At 48.9% G+C, this 23,613-nt stretch overlaps 1 protein-coding gene across 2 annotated transcripts in view; it reads right to left on the reverse strand.

Moving 5' to 3' along the window:
• ankrd28b (ankyrin repeat domain 28b) overlaps positions 1-23,613 on the reverse strand; it is a 136,232-nt gene that overhangs the window by 88,774 nt on the left and 23,845 nt on the right. For both annotated transcript variants that reach the window (XR_005460732.1, XM_038797809.1), the window contains 3 exons: positions 22,096-22,174; positions 12,302-12,416; positions 2,607-2,689 (listed from right to left, as the gene is read on the reverse strand). Coding sequence is in view for 1 of the 2 variants with exons in the window: in XM_038797809.1 (XP_038653737.1) it covers positions 2,607-2,689; positions 12,302-12,416; positions 22,096-22,174 (277 nt within the window). In the remaining variant the exon portion in view is untranslated. The remainder of the gene's footprint in view (positions 1-2,606; positions 2,690-12,301; positions 12,417-22,095; positions 22,175-23,613) is intronic.

Below are 23,613 nucleotides of genomic sequence, written 5' to 3' on the forward strand. Positions count from 1 at the left end.
TTGATGGGGAATTTTGATAGATAAAGTGTGAGGAGAGTGGAAAGTGATTGTCGCTCCCCCAGACTGGAATGTCTACGGGGTATCGAACCCCGTTAAAGTCGGGGAGAGCCTTAGCCCAGAGGTTGCAGAAGACTCGTGGCAGAGCACAAGTTGGGAAGATGACGGAGGGGGAAGGGACGTTGTTGACGGTTAAACTGCTGATGGAACAATTGATGAGTTTTATTAAGGGGGAATTTCGACAGCAACGAAAGGAGATGCAGGGAGACTGGTCAAGTGTGATTGAGATGGCAGTAGCACCTCTTCACGGGACCCTGGATCAGATGGAGAGCACTTGGAGGCGCAAGGAGCGATGATCCAGGATGTGGAAAAGGAGGTGTCTGACCAGAATGCCTAGTTGGAGGCAGAGATGGCAATTCTGAGTGATGTCCGTAAGGCGCAGCGTGCGAGGTTGGATTACCAAGAGAATCAGTCTCGGTGGCAAAATCTTTGTGTTTGGGCCTTCTGGAGGGAGTGGAGGGAACGAATGCCACAGGCTACGTCGCAAAGGTGTTTGCAAAGTTGGTGGAGGCTTCGACAAGGCCCCGGAGGAGGTGCGCACAGGTCGAGGTAGAAGCTGAGGGCTGGGGAGCCGCCACGAGTGGTGATTGTGTGTATGCACAAGTTCCAGGACGAAGAAAAGACCTTGAGGAGTGCCAGGGAAAATCGGAACTGCAGCTGGGAAGGAAATCGAATTCGGATCTACCTGGATATTGGTGCCGACCTGACCAAGAGACAGACGGAGTTTAATAGGGCTAAAACAGCGCATTTTCGGCACAACGGTTTGGGGTGCTGCACCCGGCCAAACTTTGGGTAACATCTGACGGCCGCAAAAATTATTTCTTGATGCCAGAGGAGGTGAATGGCTTTGTTAAGGAGCATGGGTTGGGGTCGGGCTGAGTAAGGGACTTGTGTACCGTCTGTATTTTTTTGGAGAAATTTGTACTTTGCATACCCTTTTGTATCCTGTGCACTTTGTTTAACCTTTTTGCACATTTTGTACATTGTTGTATCTTTCTGTGCCTGTGGTACCCTTTGTTCAGCTTACTATTGGTTGTGCTTGCGTGTGCGCGGGTTCTTGGAGATAATTGATAACTTTGTGTATGGGGCATCTGTGGTGTGTTTTTTTTTACTGTTATTGGTATAGGACATTGAGGGAAGGGATGTAGGGGTGGGCTGAAGAGGGGATGCGCAGTGCAAGTGGAATGGGACGGGGTAGGATGGAAGGTATAGTTGGGTGCTTTGTCTGGCCCACCAGTATCCAGGAAATGCTAGTGAATGGAAGCAGAATGGGCGGGGTAGAGGGGCACTACGGTGGTTAGCCTGACTGGGTGGTGGGTGACGCAGTTGGTATGTTGGTTGCATTTGGGTGAGGACAGAGGGGGTGGCCATCTTGGGTGGGCCTGGTTTAGTGAGGGGATGGAGGTTTGTGCAGAGTCTGAGCTGGATGATGATGGCGGGTACCCCCGGCGAGGATTGTAACATGGAATGTAAGTGGGTTAAATGGTCCAATTAAACGCTGCTGGGTGTTCGCGCACCTAAAGAGCTTGAAGGCCGAGGTGATATTTCTGCAGGAAACACATTTACGGGTGAAGGATCAGATGAGGCTAAGGAAGGGTTGGTTTGGCAAACGTTTCATTCGGGGCTTAATTCAAAGTTGAGGGGGGGGGGGTCACAATATTATTTTGCAAGGCGGCGGTGTTTGCGTTGGCCAAGGAGGTGCGGGTCCCTGGGACAGGTTTGTGATAGTGAGCGGGGGCACTGGTGGTGCTGGTGAATGTGTATGTGCCCAACTGGGACAACGTGGACTTTATGAAGAAGTTGTTGGGGTCTGTCCCGAATTTGGATTCTCACCAATTGATCATGAGTGGGGACTTGAATAGTGTACTGGAGCCTAGGATGAATAGACCGAGACCTAAATTGGAATGGCGAGGGAGTTGGGGGTGTTCATGGACCAGTTGGGGGAGGTGGGGAGGTGGATTCGTGGAGGTTGGAGGTTTAGGCACCCGGGGTAGAGAGAATATTCCTTCTTCTCCGATGTCCACTAGGTATACTCCGTATTGATCTTTTTGCTGTGGGTAAGGCGGTTTTGACGGAGGTGACTGATCTTGGACCACGCAGTTTTTGGGGTGTTGGAGGCACCTTGGCTGCAGGAGGGGAAGGGGACCGACGGCTGTGGCCTTTACCTCTCTAACTGCCCGGAAATAGATACTACTGAACTGGACGCCGGAGATCATGGCTTGATTGGGGGATGTATAAATTTCTTAGGCTGGATAAGATAAAGTTCGTCCCGAGGGGGTAGAAGGAGGGGTTTTGCTTGTGATGGAGGCAGTTTCTGTCCGTGTTTGAGGAATTGTTTGCGATGGGGGGGGGGTGGGGGAGATTAATGATGGGAAAATTGAACAAGCTGTATGTACTTTGTCTTGTGCTATGTTGACGCATTTGAATGTGCTTGGAAAAAAAGAATCAGCATTGAGGGCTGTGAAGGCAGCGGGAGGGGGCTAAATGATGATCATCATTGGGGTCTAAGCACCAATTTGTAGCTAAAAGTTTAACTTTAGTACAAATACCTGAGGACAACAGCTTTCGACAGCAATCAGAAAAGCCACTTAAGGCTGCTAGATGTAGTGGAAACATTCCGTGAATACCCCGGCTAGAGGAAAAACAGAATTTTTTAAAACTTTAATTTATTCAAAAATCACATTACTCTTAGAATTAAAAACTGTTTTCCTTAATTAAAATCTTCACAATCCTTTTTGGCAACATCAAAATACATAGCAGCATCAAAAGCTGAGATTTTAAATATCTGATTATAAGTTATCGTACAATGATCTTTCTCTCAGTTCCCATATTGTTTGCTAAAACAAGATCTGGGCAAATAAATAGATTAAAATGCAAGAAAACTATATGCATACTAATTAAAATGTAACACACATAGTTGAAGATATACAATTGGAAAGATTGCAGTATGTCCTCAGCCTGTGAACAAATTAAATAACAATACTGTACTTGAATCAGCATCTAGCTAGTGTCACAATAGCTGATACAGAACAATTGTATCTTTACATGAAATGCCATGGATACTTTTCAGAAATGTGATTAGTTGCTACATAAATGTACGTTCTTTCTTCATTAGAAATATTGCTTGCGACTTCCGGTGGCTGTGATGGATCAGTAAGCCACACATTTGGAAGCTCCCGTTTTAAAGAGATTTTTCGGCTCTTTTGAGAGCCCAAAACGGAAATTTTTCGACGTCTCCCGGTGGGGGAAGGTGTGCTGAACGACTTTCCCTGCAGTCCATGACTCGAACTCGGAGTGGAAAGGTGGAAAAAACAGCAGCAGCTCCTCAGAAAAAACGGGGGAAGGGATCCAAGATGGCCACTGCCAAAGTTCCAGAGGGGTGGAGACTCTGGGCCCAGAAACAACAAACTGATCTCCTGCGCTGCTTTAAAGAATTCAAGGATGAAGTACTGAGCTCTCTGCAGGAAACAAACAGAAGGCTGTCAGAGATTCAGTCCACCCAGGGTGCTGCCATCAAGAAGTTGCAGACGCAGGCCATTGAACGAGAGGAGGAGGCCGTGGTCCTCGTGAGTAAGGTGGAGGGGCACGAAGCACTCCACAAGAAGTGGCAGGAACGCTTTGAGGAGCTGGATCACCGCATGACGCGGAAAAACCTGCGGATCTTGGGCCTTGCAGAGGGGCTGGAGGGATCGGACCTGACAGCCTATGTGGCTGTAATGCTGAATTCGCTAGTGGGGGCCGGATCTCTCCATCTGCCCTTGGAGCTGGAGGGAGCGCACAGGGTGCTGGCCAGGAGGCCCAAGGAAGATGAACCCCCGCGTGCGGTGCTGGTGAGGTTCCACCGGTTCAGTGATCGGGAGTGCGTGCTGCGCTGGGCCAAGAAGGTGAAGAGCAGCAATTGGGAGAATGGGGTAGTGCGGATCTACCAGGACTGGAGTGCGGAGGTGGCTAAGCGGCGGTCCGGATTTAATCGGACGAAAGATGTGCTTTATAGAAAAAAGATAAAGTTCGGAATGTTGCCGCCCGCGCGCCTGTGGGTAACTTATTCGGACCGGCATTATTATTTTGATTCCCCGGAGGAGGCATGGGCCTTCGTGCGGACGGAGAAACTGGACTTGAACTAGGGGTTGGGGGTTGCGAGGTCGGCTGTAAGATATTAGTGCTGGATTCTGCTGTTGCTGTGTTCTCTTTTTCTTCTGTTGTTTTCTTCTTGTTTTAGTACTTTTGCAATTTTGATATGGTTATTTACAGGGGGGTTGTTCTGCTATGTTTTTGTTTTTGTGCTGTGGGACATTGTCTGGGCTGTGTATCTTGAGGGGAGGGTCGGGGGGGGTATGTTGTATTCTATGCCGGAGTGGGGGTATGGAGTGGGGCTGTTATTTGGGAGCTGCGTCAGAAGGGTGTGGTGGGGCAGTGCGAAAGCGCGGGCTTTCCTCTGGTTTCCCGCGCTGCGGGGCTGGGGGGTGGAGATGGTGACGGGGGAGGCGGGGCCTTAACTGGTTCTTCCCCGCGCTGGAGCGGTGCCAGGAGGAGGGATAGATTGGGGGATGATCCCACTTCGGGAGGGGTCGGGCTATTGGCGGGAGTTTCCGGGGTCAGCAGAAGTTAGCTGACCCACGGAAGTACAATGGAGGACGGTTCGCGGCTGGGAGGGTTCCTAGCCTGGGGGGGAAGGGAGGGGGGGAAAGGGGAATACCGGGTTGCTGCTGGTAGGGTCAAGAAGGAGCTGGTGGGGGCTGGGGGGACAGAGGTGAGGGGTTGTCGCTATGGGGACGGGGTCGAGCAGGGGGTGCTGGCCTGGGGCGGGCAGTCGACGGGCTATGGCTAGTCGACGGGGGAGGGGGGCGGGACGCCCTCTGATCCGGTTGGTCACCTGGAATGTGAGAGGGTTGAATGGGCCGGTGAAGCGGTCGAGGGTGCTGGCTCACCTGAAGGGGCTAAAGGCGGATGTGGCAATGCTTCAGGAGACCCACCTGAGGGTGGCGGACCAGGTCCGCCTGAGGAAGGGATGGGTGGGGCAGGTTTTCCACTCGGGGTTGGATGTGAGGAACCGGGGAGTGGCGATTCTGGTGGGGAAAAATGTGTCGTTTGAGGCATCGGAGGTGGTGGCGGATAAGGGGGGTAGGTATGTGATGGTTAGGGGCAGGCTACAAGGAGAGAAGGTGGTACTGGCTAGTGTGTATGCCCCAAATTGGGACGATGCGGGCTTTATGAGGCGTATGTTGGGACGGATCCCGGATCTGGAGGTCTGATCATAGGGGGGGGACTTTAATACGGTGTTGGATCCTTCACTGGATCGGTCCAGCTCTAGGACGGGTAGGAGGCCGGCGGCGGCCAAGGTACTGAGAGGGTTTATGGATCAGATGGGTGGAGTGGATCCATGGAGGTTTGTGAGGCCGAGGGCATGCGAGTACTCTTTCTTCTCCCACGTACATAGGGTCTACTCGTGATTTCTTCGTGGTGAGTAGGGGACTGATTCCGAGAGTGGAGGAGGCCGAGTATTCGGCCATTGCAATCTCCGACCACGCTCCGCATTGGATAGAGTTGGAGATGGGAGAGGTGCGAGACCAACGTCCGTTGTGGCGGTTGGATGTGGGGTTGTTGGCGGAGGAGGAGGTGTGTAGGAGGGTCCGGGCAAGTATTGAGGGGTACCTTGAGGTGAATGATACGGGGGAGGTTCAGGTGGGGATGGTCTGGGAAGCCCTGAAGGCAGTAATTCGTGGGGAGCTGATATCCATCCGGGCACACAGGGAGAGGAGCGAAAGGAGTGAGAGGGATAGACTGGTGGGAAAGATGCTGGAGGTGGACAGGAGGTATGCAGAGGCACCAGAGGAGAGACTGTTGGGGGAGAGGCGCAGCCTGCAGGCTAAATTTGATTTGCTGACCACTAGAAAGGCGGAGGCACAGTGGAGGAAGGCACAAGGGGCAGTGTACGAACATGGTGAAAAGGCGAGTAGGATGCTGGCTCATCAGCTGCGTAAGCGGGATGCGGCTAAGGAGATTGCTGGAGTGAGAGATAAGAGTGGGAATGTGGTGCGGAAGGGGGTAGAGGTGAATGAGGTCTTCAAGGATTTTTACGGGGAACTGTACCGGTCGGAGCCAACGGGGGAGAGGAGGGGAATGGAGAGGTTCCTGGACGGGCTTTCTTTCCCGAAGGTGCAGGAGGAGAAGGTGGAGGGGTTGGGTGCGCCGATTGAGCTGGAGGAGCTAGTTAAGGGGATCGGGCAGATGCAGTCAGGGAAGGCACCGAGGCCGGATGGGTTCCCGGTGGAATTTTATAAAAAGTTTGTGGATCTAGTGGGCCCCTTGCTGGTGCGAACACTCAATGAAGCGTGGGAGGGGGGGGGGACTTTGCCCCCGACGATGTCACGGGCGCTGATCTCGTTAATTTTAAAGAAGGACAAGGACCCCCAGCAGTGTGGTTCATACAGGCCCATATCTCTCCTCAACGTGGACGCTAAGGTGCTGGCAAAAATCCTGGCCACCAGGATAGAGGACTGTGTGCCAGGGGTTGTGCACGAGGACCAGACAGGTTTTGTGAAGGGAAGGCAGCTGAACACGAATTTGCGGAGATTGCTGAATGTCATTATGATGCCGGCGATTGAGGGGGAGGCAGAGATAGTGGTGGCACTGGATGCGGAGAAGGCCTTCGATAGAGTGGAGTGGGGGTACCTATGGGAGGTGTTGGGGAGGTTTGGATTTGGTGAAGGGTTTATTAGATGGGTGAGGCTGCTATATGAGGCCCCGATGGCGTGCGTGGCCACGAATAGGAGGAGGTCGGAGTACTTCCGGCTTTACAGAGGGACTAGGCAGGGTTGCCCCCTGTCCCCCTTGTTGTTTGCACTGGCAATCGAGCCGCTGGCGATGGCATTGAGAGATTCAGAGAGGTGGAGAGGCTTGGTGCGAGGTGGAGAGGAACATAGGGTGTCGTTGTATGCCGACGACCTGTTACTGTATGTGGCGGACCCGGTGGGAGGGATGCCGGAAGTGATGGAGTTACTAGCCGAGTTTGGGACCTTCTCAGGTTATAAATTAAACTTAGGCAAGAGTGAGGTGTTTGTGGTGCACCCTGGAGACCAGGAGGAAGGAATTGGTAGGCTCCCGCTTAGGCGGGCAGGGGAGAGCTTTAGGTACCTGGGGGTGCAAGTGGCCAGGGACTGGGGGACTCTCCACAAGCATAACTTTACCAGGCTGGTAGATCAGATGGAGGAGGAGTTCAGGAGGTGGGACATGCTGCCATTGTCGTTGGCGGGGAGGGTGCAGTCCGTCAAAATGACAGTGCTTCCGAGGTTCTTGTTCCTTTTTCAGTGCCTGCCCATATTTATCCCCAGGGCCTTCTTTAGGAGAGTGACTAGCAGTATTCTGAGTTTTGTGTGGGCACATGGGACTCCGAGAGTGAGGAGGGTGTTCCTGGAGCGAGGAAGGGATGGAGGTGGGCTGGCACTGCCCAACCTTCTGGGGTACTATTGGGCAGCCAATGTGTCAATGGTGCGTAAATGGGTGATGGAGGGGGGAGGGGCGGCGTGGAAAAGAATGGAGATGGCGTCATGTAGAGGTACGAGCCTGGGTGCCATGGTAACGGCACCGTTGCCGCTCTCCCCTAAGAGGTTTATCACGAGCCCGGTGGTGGCAGCGACCCTAAGAATCTGGGAACAATGGAGACGGCATCGGGGGGAAACAGGGGGCTCGATGGAGGCTCCACTGGGTGGCAACCATCGGTTCATCCCGGGGAACACGGATGGGGGATTCAGGGGGTGGCAAAGGGCGGGCATCAGCAAATTGAGGGACCTGTTTATTGGCGGGAGGTTTGCGGGCCTGGGGGAACTGGAAGATAAATTTGGCCTTCCCCAGGGGAACATGTTCAGATACCTGCAGGTAAAGGCGTTTGCTAGGCGACAGGTAGAAGGATTCCCTTTGCTGCCCTCGCAGGGGACGATGGACAGAGTGCTTTCGGGGGTGTGGGTAGGAGAGGGGAAGGTGTCTGACATCTATAAGGTAATGCAGGAGGTGGAGGAGTCGTCAGTGGAGGAGCTGAAGGCTAAATGGGAGGAGGAACTCGGGGAGCAGATAGAGGACGGGACTTGGGCGGATGCCTTGGAGAGAGTCAACTCTTCCTCCTCGTGTGCGAGGCTTAGTCTCATCCAATTTAAGGTGCTGCACCGGGCCCACATGTCCGGGACTAGGATGAGTAGGTTCTTCGGGGGTGCGGACAGGTGCACCAGATGTTCGGGGAGTCCTGCGAACCACGCCCATATGTTCTGGGCATGCCCAGCACTGGAAGAATTCTGGAAGGGGGTGGCGGGGACGGTGTCGAGGGTGGTTGGATCCAGGATCAAACCAGGGTGGGGACTCGCGATTTTTGGAGTTGCGGTAGAGCCGGGAGTGCAGGAGGCGAAAGAGGCCGGTGTCCTGGCCTTTGCGTCCCTAGTAGCCCGTCGAAGGATTCTGTTACAATGGAAGGATGCAAGGCCCCCAAGTGTGGAGACCTGGATCAGTGACATGGCGGGATTTATAAAATTGGAAAAGGTCAAATTTGCCCTGAGAGGATCAATACAAGGGTTCTATAAACGATGGCAGCCTTTTCTGGACTTCCTGGCTCAGAGATAGGTAACTGGGTCAATAGCAGCAGCAACCCGGGGGGGGGGGGTGCATTACTGTAGTGTTTATTCTGTAACTTTATAGTGTGTTAATTTGCGTTGTTGTTAAAATGCTGGGTTGTTCATGGGGATGGGGCGAATGTATATGATTGTTAATATTATTGTTATTTTCGGTATTTTACTAAGGTGCGTCAATGTTGTATAAAATCAAAATTTCTCAATAAAAATTATTTAAAAAAAAAAAAAGAAATATTGCTTGCAGGAGTAATCCCCCACATGTAATCCTCAGTGGGGCATCACAGTGGCTAGTACTGCAGTCTCACACGCCAAGGTCCTAGGTTTGATCTCGGCTCTGGGCCACTGTCCGTGTGAAGTTTGCACATTCTCCCCGTGTTTGTGTTGGTTTCGCCCCCACAACACAAAGATGTGCAGGGTAGGTGGAATGGCCATGCTAAATTGCCCCTTAATTGGAAAAATTTAATTGGGTACACTAAATTTATTTTTAAAAAAGCAATTCTCAGTGAATACTTGTTCCAAATGTGCTTCTGGCTTCAGAAATTAAAGTTTCTTAATTGTTAATATATTAAATTATCAGCCACATGTAAAGCAACGAGCTTGTGATTAATAAGTGCAGATAACACACACACATACTTCTATAGAAATCCATATACTGCCATGAATGCTGAGCTTTACAGGATGGCTGAGATTTAAAATGCTCCCTTCAATTTTAAAATTCATTTACGGGATGTGGGCGTTGCTGGTTAGGCCAACATTTATTGCCCGTCCCTAGTTACCCTCAGGAGGTGGTGGTGAGTTGCCTTCTTGAACAGCTGCAGTCCCCGTGGTATAGGTACACCCACAGTGTTGTTAGGGAGGAGGTTCCAGGAATTTGACCCAGCAATAGTGAATGAACGGTGATATATTTCCAAATCGGGGTGGTAATTTGGAGGGGAACCTGGTTCATGGGGAGAGAAATTCAAAACAAAATTCTTTGGCAGTTTAACACTTTTACAGTTATAAAAAAATAACAGCTGCTGCTAAAGATGGGGATATAAAGAAGCTACAGCTGTGATGAAGCAGCTGGATTGCTTTGTGCTATAGACCATGCAGGATGGCTGGCGAGAGTTTGGTTTCTGTTCAAAAAAGGGACAAGAGAAACGAGGTCTTGAACATTTAAGGAATGTAGAGTCACAAAGGTGTGCTAGAATTCTTTGAAGATGTAACTAGTAGAGCTAGCCAGGGAGAACCAGTCGATGTGGTTTATTAGACTTTCAACAAGGTTCAACATAGCAGATTAATATATAACGTTAAAATGAAAGGGATTGCAAATAGTATTTTGAAATGAATAGAAAGCTGGTTAGCAGACAAGAAGCAGAAAAGTTGGAATAAATCGACCTTTTTCCGATTGGCAGGCAGTGACAAATGGGTTACCACAGGATCTGTGCTAGGACCCCAACTGTTCACATTATATATTAATGATTTGGACGAGGGAACTAAATGTATTATCTCCAAATTTGCAGATGATATAAAGTTGGGTGGGAGGGTGAGCTGTGAGGAGGATGCAGAGATACTTCAGTGGAATTTGGACAGGCTGAATGAGTGGGCATATGCATGGCAGATGCAGTATAATGGGATAAATTGTGAGGTTATCCGCTTTGATAGCAAAAATAGAAAGGCAGATTATTATTTGAATGGGTGTAAATTGAGAGGTGGCCTCCTTCTGCACTGTAAATTCTATGATTCTATGATACAGCAGACAGTAAAAAAGGTAAAAGGTATGTTGGCCTTCATAGCGAGAGAATTTGAGTATAGGAATAGGGATGTTTTACTGCAATTGTATAGGACATTGGTGAGGCCACACCTGGAGTATTGTGTACAGTTGCGGTGTCCTTATCCGAGGAAGGATGTTCTTATAGCACGGTAGCATGGTGGTTAGCATAAATGCTTTACAGCTCCAGGGTCCCAGGTTCGATTCCCGGCTGGGTCACTGTCTGTGTGGAGTCTGCACGTCCTCCCCGTGTGTGCGTGGGTTTCCTCCGGGTGCTCCGGTTTCCTCCCACAGTCCAAAGATGTGCGGGTTAGGTGGATTGGCCATGCTAAATTGCCCGTAGTGTCCTAAAAAGTAAGGTTAAGGGGGGGTTGTTGGGTTACGGGTATAGGGTGGATACGTGGGTTTGAGTAGGGTGATCATTGCTCGGCACAACATCGAGGGCCGAAGGGCCTGTTCTGTGCTGTACTGTTCTATGTTCTATGTTATGGATAGAGTGCAGCGAAGGTTTACCAGGCTGATTCCTGGGACGGTGGGACTGTCATATGAAGAGAGACTAAGTCGGTTAGGGTTATATTCATTAAAGTTTGGAAGAGTGAGAGGAGATCTCATATAAACTTATTAAACTCTGACAGAATGAGACAGGGTAGATTCAGAAAGAATGTTCCCGATGGTGGGGGAGTCCAGAACTAGGGATTGTAGTTTGAGGATATGGGGTAGGACTGAGGTGCGGAGAAATTTCTTCACCCAGAGAGTGGTGAATCTGTGGAATTCACTACCACAGTAAGTATTTGAGGCCAAAATGTTGTGTAATTTCAAGAAGGAGTTAGATATTGCACTTGGGGCTAAAGTGATCAAGGGATAGGGGCGAAGGTTGGATCAGGGTATTGAACTTGACGATAGGCCAGGATCATAATGGAGGAGCAAACTTGAAGGGCTGAATGGTCTCCTCCTGCTTCTATGTATGAACACTTGGTGATGTCCTTGTATTTCAACACAACATTTAGGACACCTACACCATTGCAAAATTGTATGGGAGCTGCTGCTCGTCTTTTTGCTATTAAAAACAGAACAATGCTAACGAACACCCTTAGAACTTTTAGATGGTTAATTAAGTAATTTTCAAAGTTTGTTTTATCGCAAGTAGTAAAAGTCTATAAATGTAAAATGTCTTCCTTCCAATGAAGATTAGGCTACTTCAGAGAACTAACCTTTTAAAACATGAATTGCACTCAAAATCTTTGACTGAGATATATAGTCCTGGTTCTTCAAACTGCAGTTATCTAATATCAATACATGGAGCAATCCAGTATGTGAACTGAGATCATTCATTTATGGACTTCTCAACAGACACCCTTGATTTATTGATATTTTAGTAAATCACAATACAGTTACAATTCTTTAAACTACGAGACTAGTTGACAAAATATATTTTTTTAAATCTCAGTCTGGGTTGCCTGCAATTTTAGGCATCTATTTCTAAGAGCATTAATACAGTAAGATTCACAGAATCATTCGAAGAATAGGGATTTCATGTTCTGAAACAAGACTCATTAAATTGAATTTCTGTAAGATGGTGATGAGGTTACAAAAGACCTTGGATGGCTATGCTGGATATCCCAGGAGAGAGAGAGAGAGAGAGAGAGAGAAGGCGAGGGGGCGGGAGAGGAGGCAAGCGAGGGGGTATGAGAGAGGGAGCGAGAGAGCCCTGGTCCTCATCAGTGACTGGAAATGCTCAACAAAACTGCACACGGAAATGTCAACTGGACAAGGTTGGGTTCAGCTCTGATGCTTTTACAGTTGAACTGTCTACAACTGTCCATCAAACTCACATATGATGCACGTTCAAGTAGTGGCAACGTCAATAATTTGTACTCACTTTGCAGTGTCCGCTCCACTGGTGATTAGCGTGTTTATAAGAAGTTCATGGCCATAACGAGCAGCTATATGCAAGGGAGTATTACCATTCTTATCTTCACAATCTATTGCTGCACCTATAGGAGGAAAATAAATCCATCATTAGAAGCATGTTTAAACTTGCAAAAACTGTATTTAATGGATGTTTTGAATAAGGCAGATAATATTTCATTAGATGTACAGTTTATCTCTAGCTAAAAAAAAGTTAATACCAATCATAATCTGTTCTCTCATCATAAAATCATATCAAATATGTCACTGCCCAAAGCCTTTACTTATGGAGTGAGCTCAAGCAGTTATCTTCACTCACTACATATCTGTGAATCTCTATAAATTACTTGGATCAACTAAAATTCTGTTTGACTATAAGTTAAAAATCTGATTCACTTCTCATTTTTAGACTTTCATGAGATCTACCAGGACAATCTGTTGCTGTTTCAAGAGATAAGGCAACAAAACTGTTAAGCGATGTAGGAAGTTGTTAACCTAAATCTTGAAACAGGTGAAAGGCCACCTACTGTTAGTTAGGCCGATTACAAAATAGAATTAATCATACTTTTGAGAAGACCAAACTACTCATCTTGCAAGATAAATGGAACACTGACTGTGATAGATGAACAGGTCAAGGAAGACCCCAATTATTTAGTGATCAAAACCTCTATCAAGGTACAGTGGCTCTGAACTCAAAATTATATTGAGTCGAGAGAAGCACAAGGTAGCTAGCTTGCATGTTATTTGCACAAAAGTCATTGGTCATTGGGTCACAGCATTAATGCCAATGTGGTACATATGTTTTTAAATTATGAATGTGGGAACATTTTGGGAGAGCTTGATCAATTGCATTTCAACTGAAATCAAAATAATCTTATCCTATCAGGAGAGATATAAAACTGTGTGCCATATGAATGTCCTATCAGAGCACTTGTCTAAATTACTAAGTATTAAATTTGCACGATCCCAGGATTATGAAATACTTGAATAAAATTTGTCCGGTATGAAGTAACAAATCTTGTTTAACAGCGTTTGGAACTTTTGTTCCAGAAAAACACAATCAAAAAGGCAAATTGAATCCCTGGTTTTGAATATCTAGGCAAAAAATAAAAAAGAAGATAATATTAAATCTACACAAGACCTTAGAAAGGCTGCATTTGGAGTATGGTGCACAGTTTGGGCACACTGTGTGGTAGGGTATAAATGTAATGGAGAAAGGCGCAATGCAGATTCACTTTTGAATGATTGAACATGGTTAAGATGAAATTGGGGCTTTTTTCCCCCCACTGGAGTTGAAAAGGTTGAGGAGTGACCTGATAGAAATCTTCAAAATTATTAAGCATTATGGGAATGCAAAAATAATATATTTTTACATTGATCGATAAGATGATAACAAGGGAGCATAATATAAAAATTACAGAGTTAAATGGGAGGTTATAAAAAATTATTTGTATAGAGGGTGGTAAGAACTTGGAATTCCTTGGCCAATTGTTTTTGAAGCAGAGTTGATGCAGTACTTTTGAAAGGGAATTTGATGGTGTTTGAACAAGAATTTTCAGGGGTAATTCACTCAGGATTGAGATGGGGAAATTTCTTCACTAAAAGTTATGTGAACCTTTGAAATTCTCCAACTCAAAGCTGAGGATGTTCAGTTATTGAGTATATTCAGGCGTCGACAGATACTAAGGAAATGAAGGCAAATGGGGTTAGTATAAGATGGTGGGTTTCAGGTAAATAAACCATGATCGTACTGAATGGCACAACAGACTTATTAAAAGGGCCAAATGTCGTAGTCTTGTTGCTATTTCTTATGGCATGTTGTTATATTTCTTATATTCTTATTATTTTTAAGACCTATCAAGCCACTGGACCTTTATAATTGTCTGAGTTGACAATTCCTGTCTCTTTGGTTTATGAACTCTGTGTTTATTGAATGTGCCTTTGAAGCCTGCATTGTTTTATTTAGATATAAGAGGTTCCCTCCTCCCCTGTAAATTATTCCAAGCCCTCCTTGGCCATTTATTCAGGCTGAGCAAAGACATACTCAACCTTGGCACTATCTCTCTCTCTCCCTCCCCTCCGCTTCCCCGACAGCTTCACACCCCCTTACCTCTTGAACCTTGTCCTGCTTCACACCTTTTCATGCATCCTTTGCCCCTCTGACTTTACCCTCATGTACCTCACTGTTCATGCCTCCCACCTTCATCCACCATTGAAGCTACCTTCCCAGTACCTCCCACCACCACCTTCATTTCCCAGTCCCCCTACATTTGACCTAGCTAACAATTACCCATTCTGGGGCTTCCGGTTGCGGTGATGCGGAGCTAAGCCGCACGTTCGGTAGCTCCCGCTATTTTTGGACTTTCGGGCTCTTTTAAGGGCCCACAGCGGCGCTGGTTCAACTTTTCCCCGGGTGGGAACGCGGCCACTGTGCTCAGCTGCCGGTGGATGGGCTGCACCAGGAGCGGAGCAGACAGAAAATTGACTTTGAAGCAGAGAAAGGTGCGAGGCAAGGAAAACAAGATGGCGGCGGGCGGGGAACTGGCAGCGTGGCAGCAGTGGGCACGGGCGGGAGCAACAGGAGCTGCTTCAGCACTCCTTCAGGGAGCTGAAGGCTGAGATCCTGGAACCGTTTAAGGCCTCGCTGGACAAGATCATGGCGACTCAGATGGCACAGGCTGCAGAGATCCGGCAGATACAGCTAAAGACCTCGGAGAACGAGGATGAGCTCCTGGGCCGAGCAGTGAAGGTGGAGTCGCACGAGGCGCTTCACAAGAAATGGCTGGCAAGGATGGAGAAGTGGAGAACCGCTCCCGTCGGATGAACCTGCTGATTTTGGGCCTCCCGGAGGGGTGGAAGGTTTGGATTTGGGGGCCTACGTGGTTGTGATGTTGAATTCGTTAATGGGCGCGGGGTCGTTCCAAGGACCCTTGGAGCTGGAGGATGCCCATCGAGTGCTGTTGAGGAAGCCCAGGCCGAACGAGCCGCCTAGGGCGGTGCTGGTCCGCTTTCACCGCTTTGTTGACCGTGAGTGCGTGCTGAGATGGGCGAAGGAGGAAAGGAGCAGCAGGTGGAAGAATGCGGACATTAGGATCTATCAGGACTGGAGCGCGGAGGTGGCGAAGAGAAGGGCTGGCTTCAATCGGGCGAAGGGAGCGCTTCACAGGAAGGGGGTGAAGTTTGGCCTGTTACAGCTGGCTTGCCTTTGGGTCACTTATAAGGACCACCAGCTCTACTTTGACTCTCCGGTGGAGTCCTGGGCTTTTGTCCAGGCACAGAAATTGGATTCGAACTGAGGACTGGGGAATGATGTACATTGTCCGGAAGCTTTGTCCTCCTTGGTATCCTTTCGTTTTTATTGGCTGTGTTTGATGTTGCTTTTTCGTTGCTCTGCTCCTTCGTTTTTTGGGGCTGTTATTTATTTACTGTGGTGCTTTTTAGTTTTTTCCACTGGTGGAGGGTTGGGGAGCTGTTCGCGGTCCCGCTGGGTCATGTGCCCGTCTTTTTCACGCGTGTTGGGCTGGGGGGGGGGGGGGAGAGGGGTTCGGGATGGAAGCGCGGGCTTTCTTCCCGCGCTGGAGGAGTTGGGGGCGGGGCCGGCACTAGGAGGGGAGATTGGTGGTTGCGTTGCATGGGGGGGGTCATCGGTATGGCGGGGGTCAGCAGGAGTCAGCTGACTTACGGAAGTACAATGTTAGGGGTTACGCAGCTAGGGGGTTCCTAGCTCGGGGTGAGGGGTACCGGGTTGCTGCTGCAGGGGTCGTAGGGAAACGGCTGGTGAAGGGGGGGGGCTCAGAGGGGGGTCTGCCACTGTGGGGAACGGGCCTGGGGGGTTCCCTGGGCACGTAGTGAGCCGTGGGAGAGATATGGCTGATCGGCGGGGACGGAGGGAGAAGACCCCCCAGATTCGGCTGGTCACATGGAATGTGAGGGGGCTGAATGGACCGGTAAAGCGGTCCCGGGTCTTGGCACACCCGAGGGGGCTGGGAGCAGACGTAGCTATGCTCCAGGAGACGCACCTTAAGGTGGCGGATCAGGTGAGGCTGAGAAGAGGCTGGGTAGGACAGGTGTTTCACTCGGGGCTCGATGCGAAGAATCAAGGGTTGCGGATCTTAGTCGGGAAGAGCTTGTCGTTTGTTGCGTCTAATGTGGTGGCGGACAGTGCAGGTAGATATGTAATGGTGAGTGGTAGACTTCAGGAGGAGCGAGTGGTTCTGGTCAATGTGTACACCCCCAACTGGGATGATGCGGGCTTCATGCGGCGCATGCTGAGCCAGATCCCGGACCTGGAGACGGGGGGTTTGATCCTGGGTGGGGACTTTAATACGGTGCTGCATCCGGCTCTGGATCGCTCGAAGTCTAGGACAGGTAAGGGGCCAGCAGCGGCCTTGATGCTGAGGGGGTTCATGGATCAGATGGGAGGGATAGACCTTTGGAGGTTCTTGAAGCCGGGGGGGTTAGGGAGTTCTCCTTTTTCTCCCATGTTCACAAGGCTTATTCCCGGATTGACTTTTTTGTTCTCAGCAGGGCGCTGATCCCGAGAGTGGTGGGGGCGGAGTATTCTGCGATAGCCATATCTGACCATGCTCCGCATTTGGTGGACCTGGAGCTGGGGGAGGGGAAGGATCAGCACCCGCTATGGAGGTTAGATGTGGGGCTTCTGGCAGAGGAGGAAGTGTGTGGCCGGGTCCGTAGGGGTATAGAGGGGTATTTGGAAGCCAATGACAACGGGGAGGTGCAAGTTGGGGTGGTTTGGGAAGCGCTGAATCCAGTAGTTAGAGGGGAGCCTATATCCATTCGGGCGTACAGGGAGAGGGGGGGGGGGGGGGGGGGGGGGGGGGGGGGGGGGGGGGGGGGGGGGGGGGGAGGATCGAGAGGGAGAGGCTGGTGGAGGAAATGGTAAGGGTGGATAGGAGGTATGCGGATGTCCTGGAGGAGGGGCTTTTGAGGAAGCGGCGCAGTCACCAAGCGGAGGTTGATATATTGACCACCCGGAAGGCGGAGGCGCAGTGGAGGAGGGCGCAGGGGGCGGTTTATGAGTATGGGGAGAAGGCAAGTCGGATGCTGGCCCACCAGCTCTGGAAGTGGGAGGTGGCGAGAGAGATAGGGGGAGTCACAGATGCAGGAGGGAACCTGGAGCGGAGTGGTTGGGACATTAATTGGGTGTTCAGATGCTTTTACGAGGGGCTGTACCAGGCGGTGCCCCCTTGGGGGGCGGGCGGAATGGACTGCTTTCTGGATAGGCTGGAGTTCCCAAGAGTAGGGGATGAGCGGGTGGAGGATCTGGGGGCCCCAATCGAGTTGGGGGAGCTGATGGAGGCGCTGGGGAGCATGCAGACAGGGAAAGCACTGGGACCCAACTGGTTCCCGGTGGAATTTTACAAGAAGTTCTCAGATCTGCTGGGCCCGCTGCTTGTAAGGACCCTGAACGAGGCGGGGGGGGCTCTGCCTCCGACGATGTCTAGGGCAATCATCCCTTTGATCCTGAAGTGGGACAAGGACCCCCTCCAGTGTGGGTCCTATAGGCCGATCTCGCTCCTTAACGTGGACGCAAAGTTGTTGGCAAAGGTACTGTCCAGAAGGTTGGAAGATGTGTTTCCGATGGTTATCCATGAGGACCAAACGGGGTTTGTGAAGGGGAGGCAGCTGAATGTCAACGTACGGCGGCTTCTTAATGTTATGATGATGGCGCCGGTGGCTGGGGAGGCGGAAATAGTAGCATCGATGGATGCGGAGAAAGCTTTTGACAGGGTGGAGTGGAGTTACCTGTGGGAAGTGCTGAGGAGGTTTGGGTTTGGTGAGGGATTCATCAGCTGGGTGAGGTTGCTGTACAGCTCCCGGTGGAGAGTGTGGTGACGAACGGGAGGAGTCGGAGGACTTCCGGCTTTCCCGGGGGACGAGGCAGGGGTGCCCCTTGTCTCCCCTGCTCTTCGCGTTGGCGATTGAGCCCTTGGCCGTGGCACTGAGGGATTCAAAGAACTGGAGGGGGATTGTGCGGGGGGGGGGGGGGGGGGGGGGGGGGGTACGAGCACCGGTTGTCGTTGTACGCAGACGATTTACTGTTGTACGTCGCGGATCCGGCTGGGGGGATGCCAGAGGTGTTGAAGATACTTGGGGACTTTTCGGGCTACAAGCTCAATGTGGGGAAAGGTGAGCTGTTTGTGTTGCACCTGGGGGACCAGGAGATGGCGATAGGGGAGCTCCCATTGAAGAGGGTGGAGAGGAGCTTTAGATATCTTGCGGTCCAGATATCTGGGAACTGGGGAGCCCTGCACAGGCTTAACTTTTCGAGGCTGGTGGAACAGATGGAGGAAGAGTTCAGGAGGTGGGACGCGCTGCCGCTTTCGTTGGCAGGCAGGGTCCAGTCGGTTAAAATGACGGTGCTCCCGAGGTTTTTGTTTCTTTTCCAGTGCCTCCCCATATTGATTCCGAAGGCTTTTTTCAAAAGGGTGAATAAGAGTATTCTGGGGTTTGTGTGGGCGCGGAAGGCCCCGAGAGTAAGGAGGGTATTCCTGGAGCGAAGGGAGGTAGGCAGGCGGTTTGGCGCTGCCCAACCTGTGTGGGTATTACTGGGCTGTGAATGTGGCAATGATTCGCAGGTGGTTGATGGAGGGGGAGGGTGCCGCATGGAAGAGGCTGGAGGTGGCGTCCCGTGTGGGTACGAGTTTAGGGGCATTGGTGACGCCCCCGCTTCCGCTCCCCCCGGCAAGATATTCCACGTGTCCGGTGGTGGTGGCGTCCCTCAAAATTTGGGGGCAGTGTAGGCGGCACGGGGGGGGGGGGGGGGGGGGGAGTGAAGGCCTCAGTGTGGGCCCCGATACGGGGCAATCACCGGTTTGCACCAGGGAGAATGGAGGGTGGGTTTTTGAGTTGGCATAGGGCAGGCATCAGGCAGACCTTTTCCTCGATGGGAAGTTTGCGATTTTAGAGGAGTTGGAGGGGAAGTGGGGCCTTCCCCCTGGGAATGCTTTCAGGTATATGCAGATTAGGTCATTTGTTAAGTGGCAGGTGGCGGAGTTCTCGCTGCTGCCGCCTAAGGGGGTGCAGGATAGGGTGCTCTCGGGGACGTGGGTCTGTGAGGGGAGGATCTCGGCGATTTACCAGATGATGCAGGAAGAGGAGGAGGCCTCGGTGGAGGAGCTGAAAGCGAAGTGGGAGGAGGAGCTAGGGGAAGAGATTGACGATGGGACGTGGGCGGATGCCCTGGGGAGGGTGAACTCGTCCTCTTCTTGTGCACGGCTCAGCTTAATTCAGCTGAAGGTGCTGCATAGGGCACACATGGCTGGGGCCAGGATGAGCCGGTTCTTCGGGGGGGACGGGACACAGATGCGGGAGGTGTTCGGGAGGCCCAGCGAACCACACCCATGTCCGGCGTTGGAGGGGTTTTGGATGGGGGTGGCGGGAACTTTGTCCAAGGTGGTCGGTTCCAGGGTGGAGCCGGGCTGGGGGCTCACGATCTTTGGGGTAGCATCGGAGCCGGGAGTGCAGGAGGCGAGAGAGGCCGGTACACTGGTCTTTGTGTCTCTAGTAGCCCGGCGTAGGATTCTCTTACAGTGGAGGGACGCGAAGCCCCCGAGCCCGGAGGCCTGGATCAATGACATGGCCGGGTTCATCAGGTTGTAAAAGATTAAGTTTGACTTGAGGGGGTCGGTACAAGGGTTCTTCCGGCAGTGGCAGCCGTTTCTCGATTTCCTGGCGGAGAGGTAGAGGGTGGTCAGTCTCAGCAGCAACCCCCCGGGGGGTTTTCACCTTCCTATATTTCTGCCCAAATCAATGTACGGAACTGACACAACCGTTGCCTGTTTCAAGCTCCCTTTGGCAGCTACAAAATCTACGGCAAATGGAAACCTTTTAATATCTGACTTCACAAATATGCTTTCATTTTGACAGCTCCAAGTATATTTATTTTGAACAGTTTTAAAGCACTCCTGCGGTTTGTCTCGGAAATCTGACGTGCTTGCTTCCACTTTGTTTAATTTTTCTTACTAGATCAGAGTGATCAGTAGCAAATGAAATAAAGCCTGTCAGAATATTTACTTGTCTATCAATAGACCTGTTTATTATTCATCCAGGGAACGTGACTTGGCAGATTACTTAGTGCACAAGCTCATGTTTCGGTTGCCAGGAAGCACAAACGTATGTGTGAAACGTATGTGTGAAAATGTGTGGGGCAGCACGGTAGCATTGTGGATAGCACAATTGCTTCACAGCTCCAGGGTCCCAGGTTCGATTCCGGCTTGGGTCACTGTCTGTGCGGAGTCTGCACATCCTCCCCGTGTGTGTGTGTGGGTTTCCTCCGTGTGCTCCGGTTTCCTCCCACAGTCCAAAGATGTGCAGGTTAGGTGGATTGGCCATGATAAATTGCCCTTAGTGTCCAAAATTGTCCTTAGTGTTGGGTGGGGTTACTGGGTTATGGGGATAGGGTGGAGGCGTTGACCTTGGGTAGGGTGCTCTTTCCGAGAGCCGATGCAGACTCAATGGGCTGAATGGCCTCCTTCTACACTGTAAATTCTATGATAATCTATGAAAAAATAGTCCCTTGCACTAAACGCAATAAAAACATGTCTGGTGAGCACCTGCATACTGACGGTAACAGAATTATCTTGGAATTTAAGAAAAAGCACTCCTATTTATTTCATAGATCAAAAGAAGCAGTCTTGTCGGTAAAACAGCTTCAGTAAAGATGAAACTCAGCTATAACCAAGGTACCCAGAGTTCTGTGGCACCTAGTGTAACAAAACTACAAAATCTGTCCACGGTATGATAATATATCAATATCAATATAATGCTAAACAGGTACCTTTCATTGAGAAAATAGCTCAAATAAAAGTAAAATACTGCAGATGCTGGGAATCTGAAACTAAAACTAAAAATACTGGAAATACACAGCAGGCCTGGCAGCATCTGTGGAGAGGGAAACAGAATTAACCTTTCAAGTCTGCATGAGCTGAGTTTTTCCAGCATTTTCTGCCTTTATCCCAATGTGCTCAATCTCTCTGGTCTACATGACCCATGCCTTCCCTATATTTAACCAAACTTTGCTGCTCTGGTCTCAATTTTACCAGGGCCCAATTTGTTTATCTGTTCTGTTCAGTTGTGGCTCCATCTCTTGTTCCAGTCTTTTCTGACCCAGCTCTAGTTTGTGCCTCCTCCCTACCACCAGACCTGTTCCTATGTTAACTAACTCAACTTGGCATCCTTCTGGACCCCTGACCCAAATGCCAGCTAACTGACCCCAAATAGCATGCAATGAACTCTTGGGACCACCTGCTATTTCTTCCAGTTTATAGCCTCCAGCCTTCTGTACTCTCTCACCACAGAATTCTGCTGTTCCATATATATGACAGTCAGCTGCAAGGGATTTTATAAAGATTGTGTCAACACAGGACAGGTTCACAATTTGTATTTTAAATTTTATGTAACCTAATTTCTGATGAAAAGCTGAAATGCAACTGTTCATTTATTCAGTTTTTCTCAAATTATGTAAAAGTATTGCATATAAATTATATTATCAATTTCTGGTTCAAAATGATCAACTTGGAGCAACATTTTCATAAATAGAAGTCTCTCATTCTTTGCAGCAAATTAAGAAACAAATATTAAATGGCATTTTATCTCTCAGAACGGCTAAACACAGACATTCCGGTACATTTCCTCCAAGATTAGATACCTATGAAATGATAATTTAAACAAACAGAGGAAAATTTTATAGACAGCTAAATTCTTGAAGCATTTAATAACTAGTTTAATGAATGGGTCAGTTACCATTTTGAATGATGGTCTGTGACCTTGAGAATCTGCCATGAATTGCTGTCATGTGCAATGGAGTCTTCCCGTCTTTACTCTAAAATAGAATTAAATCATATATAGGTTACCACTGAGACAGCACTGATTATCAATGTATATAATTGCTTGCAGTATCTATTCTTCCATTAAGACAATCTTTAAATGCCGTTTATCAAAGATAATGACAGAAACATCAAAATTCACAAGTTTTTTATTCTTTACACTGATTTGAAACAATTGTATTTTTTAAAACTATGTTATGCTGGGGGGCTAGCCCCTCAGTAATCCATGCAATATATGCATTCAACCAAAAAGGATGGTGTTCAATGATCAAGGAAGCTCAATGTGCAGTGAACTACTCATCCATAAGAGAGATCCTTAAGTAGGTCAGTCATTCCACATGAGATGTTCCTAGATTAGACTACACACCATTGGGACCTATATTTCCAGGCCATGTTGCCTTTTACTATGAGCAGATGTATATTCATGTTACTTAGTTTTACTTCCATCACTTCCACCGAACTAAAGTAGCTACTCCAAAAAAAGGTCTGTTTTATATGCACATATACCACTCAGATTTTACTGACAAAACCACCCATCAAGATATGTGATTGGAGGGAATTGACAAACAGCATCAGACAAACAGTCTGAGAAGCAGCAAATAATAAACTGAACTTTAAAAACTAAATAAAAAGGACAAAACTATTAACTCTTTTATTCTCATACCTTTAACTACGAATGAAGGTGTCATTGATAGAATTAAATCTAATTCATGCCAAGTAACTTTCATACAGCCGTTGCTACACTGAAATTCAACCCTGCCTCAAAAGAACACAACCTGCTACATCAACAAAACATTACTTTCAATGTTATCTGAGCTGAGACCACTAAAATAGCAGAATCAAGTACTATAAAAGGGTAAAACCAATCTTCCACTAAAATTACAGTGATTGGGAGACACCCGAGAAAATTATGGATGATTACGTCCAGTTTTCAGCTCTTAATTTAGAAATTATTTCAAAGCTGTGCAGATACAGAAAAAGCTTACTATAAGGTGACTAGAAATAAGCAGCTTTAGGTATGACAAAAGACTAGAGAAACTGAGCTGCATTTTTAGAGAGGCTTAAGAGACAATCTCATAAGATTTTGATGAGATAAACAGGGAAAAATATTTTCACCAGTTGGTATGTCAACATTTGATGGCAATAAATCAACTAAAATATTTACGAGGCTAGGAAACATTTGAGAGTGATTAAGACATAGAATGCCCTGTACAGAAAAATGGTAGAAGCAGAATCCATATTAGCACTCATGGGATAAGTGGACAAATATTCCAAAATGATTAATTTGCATGGGCAACGAAAAATGGAATTAAATGGGTAGTTTTTTCAGAAATGCGTGCTAAGTTTTATGTACTAAATAGTCTCTTGTTATTCAGTAAAATCCTGCAATTATTATTTAAATGCACTTTTTTTTTACTAATAATCCTTTTACTTT

This window comes from Scyliorhinus canicula, chromosome 5 (assembly GCF_902713615.1).
Source record: "Scyliorhinus canicula chromosome 5, sScyCan1.1, whole genome shotgun sequence".
Classification (NCBI taxonomy): Eukaryota; Metazoa; Chordata; class Chondrichthyes; order Carcharhiniformes; family Scyliorhinidae; genus Scyliorhinus; species Scyliorhinus canicula.